General features: G+C 37.7%; 1 protein-coding gene across 1 annotated transcript; it reads right to left on the reverse strand.

The window, feature by feature from the left end:
• Positions 1 to 591: 591 nt before the first annotated feature.
• Positions 592 to 6,352, reverse strand: LOC104220877 (F-box/FBD/LRR-repeat protein At1g13570-like). Its single transcript, XM_009771845.2, has 4 exons — positions 6,115 to 6,352; positions 1,418 to 2,229; positions 1,173 to 1,328; positions 592 to 1,050 (listed from the first exon to the last, which is right to left on the reverse strand). The coding sequence occupies exons 1-4, from the start codon at positions 6,122 to 6,124 to the stop codon at positions 766 to 768; spliced, it is 1,263 nt and encodes a 420-aa protein (XP_009770147.1). The 5' UTR covers positions 6,125 to 6,352; the 3' UTR covers positions 592 to 765.
• Between the last annotated feature and the right edge of the window lie 4,760 nt (positions 6,353 to 11,112).

Genomic DNA, 11,112 nt, shown 5'->3' on the forward strand with positions numbered 1-11,112 from the left:
CTCCAAGGCTCCACTTTCGTGTTCACAAATATTTAAAAAAAAAAACAACCCGGTGCACGAAGTATCCCGCATTTATGCAGGGTCGCCCGGGAAAGGGCCACAACCCAAAGGGTATAATGTAGGCAGTCTACCCTAATGCAAGCATTAGTGGCGGCTTCCACGGCTCCACATTTGTTCTACCAATCCTAACGGCTGAACATCACCTCACTAACTCATTAAATTAAATAGTTTTTTCTCTGTGTGTGTGTTTGAATGTAGGGAATACACGTAATATACAAATATTTCAACGCTAATTTATCGCAAAAGAGCTTAACTAACACCAGATTTGCAAATAGAAATGTGTAGTTAATAGTCTTCTTGATAATATAAAGCAACACTAACTGAGAGAAAACACATATATATATATATAGGTCATTGTGTTCTCGAAATTTAAATGGCTTGACATAATAAACTATCTGAATACATTGACAAAAAGAAGAAAAGAATACTTAACAACTCCTGCCTTCTCTGTGAGAAACTCAAGGATCTTAAGGTAATGAAGTGAGTATCTAACGTTGTTAACAAAATAACACATGCTGCTAAGCCATCAAATAAACAATTTCTCAATAGCCAGGAAACTTTAACCAGAAGTAGAGGATTAAACAATATACCAAAAGACTATGAATCATATCAAACACATTGACACATACTGGTCTTTCAAAAGAACATAATTGTCGCCACATCTTTACAAAATTTGCCATTCATCCCTTCCTTAGAGTTAAAATCCTAATCCTGATATGGAAAATAGGAGAGCTCTGCCCTGGGAGAAGCTCTGGGAAAACGCATCAACTCTAAGGCGATATCAACGTCTATGTCTGTCTTCTGACTAATGCGCATCCTTAGCAGAGAGGGAGTGCGAGAAAGCAATTGCTTTACAAAACACAGCTCAGCTTTTGCACTCTCATAAATATTAATGGATACATGCTCGAGCTTGTTGAGTGGTCGTTCTAAGCACGACGGTGAGTCCAGATACTTCAGAACTGCTTTGGCATCATCGTCGGTAGCATCAACCTTATAATGGTATAAAGAAATACCAGTTATTTTAGACTTTCATGTTCACAAATATGAAGTGCAAAAATAAACCAGATCATACACATATCAAGTGCAAGACTGCATAATTTTCCATTACTTACCCAAATCACAAGTTTTCTCAAATTAGGGGAATTCTTAATTAACTGTAGAGCATAAGAAGTCTGACCCAGATGGTCAAAGGCTACACATAGCGACAGATGCCTCAAAAAGTTGAGCGTAAAAGGAAGCCCATTTGGAACTACATCTGCACTCAAAAGCTATGAAGCAAATATTAATCAGAATCACATGAATTTACAATCACTATAAGCAAATATTCAACTGAAACAACAGGTAATGAGTTTCTTACCTCAAGGAAATACGAATCCAAATGGAGTACCTCAAGTGCAGGCAAACTAATAAGAAGCTTCTCCAAAGTTGATTTTTCATCAGCCACTTTGTAAAAGTCAAGTTTGAAGACTCTCAAATCCTTGCAGTTCATGAAACAATTTAGCACGAGATGGTAGTAACTATCTCGAACATATAAGGATTTCAACCCTGGTGAAATAATGTTTAGGTATTGAGAACCGTGACACATGTTCAAGGACAAGTCCTCAAGAAGGGGGGCTTTGATAACGCAAAACGATGTGGTTGGCACAAAGGTTGTACGTTGCAGATCAAGGGAGATAAGATTCGGAAAACCAAGAAAAGAACTGGGTGGTTTGAAGACACAGTTGGTGAGTTCCAAGTCTGTCAATGTTGAACATTTAAAAATAGAAGGGGGCAGAGTATAGGTATTGAGATTTGAAATGCGAAGGGTTAGCTTCTTGACACCATTTCTGGTGACATAAAGCACCCATTTATCGATATCTGCACACGAAGAAAAATGTGCTCCTCTAGTGTCAAGAATGAACTTTACAATGTTCCCCATATGCAGTAGCAGGATCTCATCCACTGCTAGTTTGAACATGGATTCGGACTCTTCTATTAACTTACGACAGAAGTCGTAATCCAGCACCAGATTTGGAAGAGTAGCCCAAATATATCTCCAGTTCCTCGACAAAATACTAGTTCTTGCAGCATCTTGAGCCGGTAAAAGCTCAAGGATAAGATCTGTAACATTTCTTGGTAAACCCCTGATCCTATCTTCTCTATCCCCTTCAAGAGCAGCTCTTTCTCCATCTGTTTTGGAGAGAGAAAAAATCAGAACAGTTCCTTAAGAATAGTGGTTGGTGTTTTTTTTGTATGACAGTGGTGTTCGAGTTCCGGCCATTCTTGCTCATAATGGCTGAGAGAATTCTAGTTATGCCACTAGGTCAAGAGTTCAAACCTGGTACCCTGACAAACAAAAAGACAGTAGTGATCGGATCTAACTTGCAGACACCTTGACAATTCCACTGGCTACGTAATACCTCCCACCAGCACAGGTATTCGGTAAAACTACCCAACAAGGCTTAGGTAGATAAGTAGAAATTACCTTGTATATTTTGCCTCCTCTAAGATTTGAACCTGGGACCTCATGGTTCTCCTCTCACTTCATCGACCACTAAGCCATACCCTACGGTGCACAAAATGACCCGAATCAAAGTGCTTCGGCTTAGAGGGGTTTGAAACCTAATTCTCTCAGAATGTTCTAACAACAACAACAACATAACTGGGGAGGGTAGTTTGTACGCAGATATTACCCCTACCTTGTGCAGGTAGAGAGGTTGTTTCCAAAAGACCCTCGACTCAGGCAAGCATAGTCACATCAGTAAAGAAAATTGAACTATAAAAATGGTAGAGCTGCAAACTATCATATATTAATAATTGATTGCTAAACAATATACTATAAAAGAGGAGAAAAAAAGAACACAACCATTTATATTGCATTTTAATATTACCACCTTGTCTTTTCAACAATTTGTTGCTCATGTGGGCTTCAACTTATATGGATGCACAAACAAATACAACTAAATATAGTCAAGAAGTCGGAACAATAAGACATATGATATGCTTAAATCTACAATATAGGAGAATCTTCTACCAGCAAAAAACCTTTGCAAACTCAATAAATCTTGTAAAATCAGCTTCAAATTAACTAATTCTTGAAAAGAAGAGGACTTATTAAAAAAATTCTCAAAAAGGAAAAGGTTAAATCCGACCGCTATATATTCTGATATACACCGTTTAAAAGACAATGATGTCAAATACAATTAGAACTAAGTAGATACCATATATACTAAAAGTAAATTGTTACCAGAACAAACACTGTTTTGATAGTTTAACATGAAAAAAACATGACCAGAACTAGTTTTAGCCAGGATATTTGGATGCACATGTAACTAATGTCAGTTAAGCCAAAACCTAAACTAATGGGTTGCCTCTTCCAACTAGTTTAGGTGCATAGATCATCAATCCAGAAAGCTGTGCTTAATTCATATATTAAACGGATGTATCACTCCTATATGCTAAATGTGTAATCCTTAAGTTATGGTATGGATCTATTGGAGCAATACCCTCTTCTTTGCATTAACCATAATGTATCAAATGGAAACAATTACCTAGACCTACTAAAAGGTTTAATTCCTTTTGTAGCGTAACAAGAAAGTACTTGAATTTGCTTGTAATCACACCTTATCAATCTTCTGTCTGTCTATCTTCCTCAGAGCATTAAATTGTTTCCATTCTCTTTCAGTTGGCTTAATGATTTTATGCTTTTCAAAACTTCTTTATCTTGAACGAAACATCCAATGTCTTCACTAACAGACTCGAATAGAGTCACCCCTCTCTTTTAAGTATTTGAGGGCATGTTTGTGGTAGTAAAACATAGAGCAACACCATAACTGAAAAGCTCTTTCCTGTTTCTATTAGAGTGCATCCCCCACGCCCACACCACGTTGATGTTCTATTACCAGCCCTCCTAGCATCTTTGGTTGTAATTCATTTGTAAAAGAACGAACTTACACGCGCTCATTCAAATCTAATGACACAGTTTATATTATGGGGCACAGAAGATTATGTATGCTTCCTTTAATAGAAAAGACTGCAACATTCTTCTTCATTTGTTCTCCAAAAGCATGTATTTTACAAGTTAACGAGACACCACTAAGACACTTTGGAGAAATTCGCAATGTATTTTTCTGATCTGTTTTTGGAAGAGTATTCTAGCATCTAAAAATAGCCTTGAGATACTTTCCTAAAGAATGCTTTGAATCAGAAGAGAACTTCTTAGACAACAACTATCAAAATAGTTTTTTCTTTGAAGAACTTTTCCAACAAACATCTCCAAAAAATCTCCAAACATTCCCAAAAAAGCTGTCCAAACAGGGGCTTAGCGCTGCCCTAGGTTGATGAGAATTTTCTTAGAAGGGACTGACTCAACAAAAAGTTGTTGAGCAATCTTGTTATGAGATTCATCTGGCTATTTTCTATCAAAAGTCAGTCTAACTTTGATATTGACAAACATTTCCTGATGTGCATTCTCTGCAGTACAGTTGTGCACCCTATTTCCCAATTTGTTCAGTAGTTTACATTGCTTATATTATTGAATTATATATTAGGTTGCAAAAGAAAGAATAGTAGAAGGTGAGAAAGAAGCTTCATGTGCACCAATTTCTTTGTTTGGTTAAGAAGTAAACAATGGTTAAATAAGAGGAACAAGGTACCACTTGGACTTTGCAGCCTCTCTCAAGCTGGAAAGAAGGGGAAGTAATGATTTTTAGTTGAATAAAACAACATATAGAGAAGTATTTATACCTCCCTTCGGAGAAAATCAGCAAGTCTCTCTCCTGCTATCATTCGTTAAATCAGATATCATGTAAAACTCGAGGTCGTAACTTAATAAGGAGCTAGTTGAAAAGGAGTTGTTGCATGCTTCTATAAGCAACTTTGCTTACTACCAAATTCACACAAAGGACAAAACTGAGATGTGCCTGCAGTGTCATGTCAAATTATTTTCCTAAGCACTGAAACTTAAGGCGCTTGACCCATTAACACTTTGCCTCAACTTAATATAAGCGCAGCAACTACAAGTTGCTAAATGTCCAAAGCCCAAGTTGAAGAAACAGTTGAAATATTTAAGTGAGCAAATTGTCAGAAAGAAAAATAGGAAATTATAAGGTCACCATTTAAAAATACTAAAAGTAACCAAAGCAATTGCATCTCATTCAGCACCTTCCTTCAATAAACACAAAAGACATGATGTTGCTTCCTTTTCTTTCCATTTGATACCAAAGCCAGGTTGGCGAATAAAAATATTTCATGGATTCAGTACCTAATATCAACTAACCAACAGGGTACCAACTTTAACTTCTGCATTCCATAGATGGGTAAGAAATGTCATAGACTTGTTCTCTTTGTAAACTGCACATTCTCCAGAAAGCACAATCTTATTTATTTGTGTATGTATTTTTTGTAACAACTAATCCACCGGATCGCCTGGGTAACTCTACCTTAAGGCGAAGCCAGGACTTCAAGCTTATGGGTTCGGGATACTAATCCTTTTTAAATTACTGGGTTCTAAATTAATAATTTGTACATATTTAATGAAATTTTAAGACAAATACATGATTTGAACCAAAGCTACTGGATTCGGCCGAACCGGTAGCCGACACTGTGGCTCCGTCTCTGACTCTACCCATGGAAAGAATTCACCTAGTGTCGCCTTTGCTGAGTTTCGAACCCTAGTTCCTGAAGTTGTTACTCTTAGCTCTCGGAAATTGTTCCTTTTTCTTTATTTCTATCTTCTTCTTCGACTACTTAATAGGAGTAAAATAAAACATTTTCATTTTTGGATCAGTTGACAGATAGAAGTTATAAATTGAGGAATCTGAGTTGCTTTGTCAAATTTTAAAACTTCAAATATCATCACTAAACAGTAAAATTTCCAATTCATTGTAGTAAACAACTAGTGAGAAAAACACTACTAGTACTATTTTTCCTTCAAGCATAGACTCAAACTACATTTACAACCTTACGATTACAACAACCATACATACATTAAGCAGAAGAATTTGAAATACAAGTAATTTTTAGGCTTAAAATTTATGAAAAGAAGAAAAAAAGAAAGGAAAGAGAAGTCAATACCTTGAGTCATGTTGATTAGCAAATGTTTCCACTCTTCAAAAAAGACTCTCTGGATTTGTTTATCTAACTCTCTTTCACCTTATCAACAGAGCTTATTAGCACGAGATTTGGAAAAAGATGGACGCCGGGTTTAAGAAAAATGTTTGGAACTTGTGTACTAAACAAGTCAGAAAGGGCGGGAGTATATACGTGGCTATAAAATAGATTATAATTTTAAGTTAAATTGTTATTAAAGGAGTCAAAAAAAGAAATAGGTTTGTATAAATAGTCCCTCCGTCCGAATTTCAGCAAAACCGACAACACTTTATTTTGTGTGAGAGAAAGGAGAAGGGGGTTGTGTTTGGGCTGGGCCTTAAATAGTACTCTTTTGGAGAAGAAAATAGGAAATAATCTGATTTACAGCTGTTAACTAAAAATTAGGAGAAAATTTATATGGTATAACTAACTTATATATTATATTTATCACAACAACAACAACGATTTAGTGAAATTTTACTAGTGGGGTTTGGGGAGGGTAGTGTGTATGTAGACCTTATCCCTACCCCGAAAAGATCTTCGGCTCAAGAAGACAAAAAGATAAAATGAGACAATATCAGTAACACCACAGAAATAATATGAAAAATAGGAACAACATGAAATTAAAAAGAAAGATACAAAGCAAAAGCGAAATAGTATCCCTACCAAACTAGTCTCACAAAGTCATGACATAAGTAAGACTCAACTACCTCCTAACCTACAACCCTAATACTCGACCTCCACATGTTCTTATAACCAAATTGAATACAGCGACATACATTCCATGGCAATCAATTAGTAGTTACGGAATGTAATTAGCTAAATTATAGCTACGCCCAGCAATAAGCCTCCAAATAATAGTCATTTCTGAAAGATCCCAAAATTAGTCATAGTTTCAAAAGTAATCAAAATTTAATCACTTTTTCATGTAAAAATAAAATCTAAACAAAATAACCTTATAGTACGTTTGCATGATTTGTCCATATGATTGAATAAGTGGCTATGTCGCGTTTAGGGGTGGCAAAATAGTTAAAACAAAACAGGTAACCACCCATATTATCCACTAAAAATGGGTTGGATAATAAATTTTGAAAAACGGATCAAATATGAATAAGAACCATATTATCCATTTAAAAAATGGATAACCAATGGGTCTAACTTTTACATTTGTAAAGCCTCAATTTGGGGGGTTCCTCAAGCTAGGGGACTAAAACTTCTCCTAAAAGTGATCATATGCAAGAAGTCATGGATAATATAGTTACTCATATTATCCGCCGATTAACTCGTTTTTATCCATATTAAATATGGGTCGGGTCAGATAATTTATCAGTTTTCGACCCTAATGATATCCGACTCGCCCGTTTGACACTCCTAGTCACGCTATTACTATTTTTTATACGTTTACTTGATCTGTCCATATGTCCCCAAAAAAATGCGAAAATGGTTATCTTGGAAAAAATTACACCCATCATCTTTTTTAGGAACAAAATATTTATAAAATCAACATGTGATATACCTTTGGAATATACAGTTCACAGATTGTATACATTAACTATTTGTATCTTATTTTGTATACTTTAGTATTGTATACCTGTTTTGAGGGAGAAAATTTAACCAGTGGGTGCAATCGATAAATATCTTACATGCTTGGATAATCATGAAAGATTTCTATATTTTTACTTTGTTCAAAAAATCTCTTTTTTAATTTAAAAATAATTTAATTTAAACTTTCAGTGATACCCTTAATGATAAGTTATTATTACCATACAAATACCATATCTTTGTTAAAAAATTCTCCTTTATTTCTCAAGCTTCCTACGTGTTTGACCAAAAAGTGTGACTTTCGATTAAAACAATTGTATTTATATTGTGATGGGTTAAACTTAGTTAATAATAATATCTCTAGATATGAGTTCTAAAAATGTGGCTAATACTAAATAGTTCTGATGGTGGATTTACAATATGCATTTAATATTCCAAAAGGTATGAGCAATAATGGAGGAACAACTAGCAATAAATAACAATAAATAGCAGTTAAGAAAATAGGAGAAGTGATTCACCCAATAAAGGATGAACTAGATGATTGTTCTTTCTGACAATGATGAGTGGCAAACAAATCCTGAAATGTTCGAATTATTCTCGGATCTGATGGAAAAGTAGGGAATAATGTGAACAAGAATCTTGATAAAAGGTAATGTTTTTATCTTTACAAGAGAGAAAGAATCTTTTATCAAAAGTTTGCTCTTATCAAATGAATGTCATATGCCTCCATTCATTATCTTTATTCTTATTTATATGGGACATACCCCCAACAAACCTTAATAGTACAAATGCAGAAAATATCCATTAGAATATTCTCTTTAATATCATATTCTAAAAACTAGTCGTTACAACTCTTTCTGTGGTGCTCGACCTTGATCATTGTTGACGCCTTGACCACGTGTCTCGTTGTTTCCTGGTCGATCGCGACTGACTCTTTCCTTGATGTTACCTTGCCCTAAATATTCTGAGACAGATTTTGACTTATACAATTATTCCCTTCGCTTATTGAGGCCGACCTCAGACGACCTTGATGAGCGGATTATGTTTGTTGTGGTCGAGAAGATTGGACGAGTGGGTCGGGTAGTGGTGTTTGAGACGGCGGACAATGCGGCCTTTCGTGAGCCGCAACTTTTGGGGGTACGTCGTTTCTACTCCAGAGTAACGTCATGACATCATGCATCATTATGATGCATTTTTTTGATATTTTGCATCATGCATCGTTTCTCGTGCGTCTGTCGGTTGGGCCTGTCGTTTAGATACTGGTGCTGAGTAATGATGGCATAATTTCTCGATTTTGATGCTCAAATTCTTGTAAAAAATGTGAGGTCATTCATTCGTGTTTTACGTATTTTTCGTATCGAATCCCTGTGCCTTCTTCTCCTTACTCCATTATTGTGTGTCTTCTTTCCTAGTTTCAGTGATCTCAGTTGTTTTAACCCTTCTTCACTTCGAATATCCTTTCTTTCGTTGGAACTATGTCTAAGGTGTCCTCTGGTTTTAGTGAGGGAAATAACACGATCCCCTTGGTAGTGATTATGCCTCCTCAGGCTGGGGGCATCTCTGTGGCCATTGAGAATGAGAACTTTCCTATGGTGGAGGAGATAGTTCCTCGTAGTGAGAGAGTCAGGTCTGAATTCTCAAAGGCGCATGAAGATGAGCCCGAGGTTTCTGAGTCAGCGATAAAAGAGGCCGATCTAGCAGAGCTTAGGGTTAAATTCAACATTCCCACTTACATTGATTTGGTCCCTGCATAGGGGGATGTGGTGTAAGTCCACCGTCCCGAGTATTGTGCATTTTACGTCTAACCTTTTCATGTCGGCTACAGTCTTCCCCTTCTCCCACTAGCTGAGGAGTTTTGCCGTTACTATGGAGTTTGCTCGGCTCATCTCTCTCCATATGTCTACAAGCTCATTAAAATGCTTACTAAATTTGCGGAATTGGCCGGGGTTGAGGTCACACTATGACATCTGATGCATCTCTTCGCCTATAGTTTCGATAGGGGGACAATATTGAACCTTCGCCATCGAGGGGGAAAATGCCTGGTGGTGAAGCTGGACAATAAGACGAACCGCCAGTTCGGGCAAAATTTCTTCTTTGTTAGAACCGAAGATGTGGTGGTGAATGCGGACGGCGTCCCGAAGACTTGGAATTATACTCGTAAGCGTCTAACCTTTCTTCGTTAAAACATTTGATTTGCTTGTTTTGGTCGTAGATTCTGAACTCGAGTTCCTTTATTGTGCAACCAAGACTATACCCCCTCATTTGGTTGGGGACATTCTAATTGGGTTGGTCGGGTTCTCCCTCACACCGTGGGAATTCACGAGTGGCCAGGCTTTTGCAAGAAGTTTGGGCTTGCTCCTTCCTTGACCGGTGAGCTAGTATTTTGTTTGTTGCCTCTTAGTCACCTATTTCTTATAGTTTGCTTTTGCTGATAGTGATAACCTTTTTTGGTTCTTTCTTTTTCAGCCTGAGGATCTTCGAGAAGGCCGAAAGCTCCCCCTCCTGCATTCCGTAAGAGGAAAGTTGCCTCCTCTTCGACGTCTATCCTTCCTACGGCCGAGACTAAGCCTGCCCGGTCTTCGATTTTTGTTCCCTCCTCGAGCACAGCTAGGTCTGCTCGGTCTTTGGCCCCATTTACTATTGCCTCGGCATCGGTTTCTTCTCAGCCTGCAAATATTTCGACAGCGGAGCTTCCGACTTTCCTTTTATTCTATCTTGTAGACAAGGAGGAGGAATCACCGCCAAGCAATAGGGATTTGGTGCCCCGCAAGAGAAGGTCAGTGGATGTTGGTGACGGGGTTGCCTGGGCTGTAGATTTTGTAATGGATGATTTTACCATCCACGAGATGGTGACCATAATACTTGAAGATGACGTTGAGCTGGCGTCTGAAGTTCTAATATTCGCTGAGGCTGTATAGGGCATATCACTTAAGCTGAAGAGTCGTCTGCAAGGGTTTCTGATACTCCGCGACAAGATGAGCCATCGACCTCAGGATCGGTTGGCGATGCTTCTTTGCCGGCTGATGAGAGAGATAAAGGCATGGCCAAGGATGGCGACGAGATGGGCTCGGACCTTAACGCTGCAGAGCTAAGGATGATGGAAGAAGGAATTACTCAACTTGAGGTGAGGCTGGAGGGGTATACGCAGACCATCACAATCCCATGGACCGTGATCTGTTGAAAAACTCAGAGAAGGTGGTCCCTACCCTTGGCCCCCTTTGTTCCGACGTGAAGGGTATAACCCTTGCAGAGCTGGATGACGCCACCTTATCAAGGAGCATAGTCGGCCTCTCTCTCATGGTAAAATGTTTAAGGCTTCTTTTCCTTATCTGCTTTGTTCTGAGTTTTTGTCTTCGTTCTAGTGTTTTGCCTTTGTTAAACTTCATGCATTGTTTCTTTGCTCATACACTTGGAGAAATTTATATATTTTTTCAGGAGTTG

Source organism: Nicotiana sylvestris, chromosome 5, assembly GCF_000393655.2.
Source record: "Nicotiana sylvestris chromosome 5, ASM39365v2, whole genome shotgun sequence".
Lineage (NCBI taxonomy): Eukaryota > Viridiplantae > Streptophyta > Magnoliopsida > Solanales > Solanaceae > Nicotiana > Nicotiana sylvestris.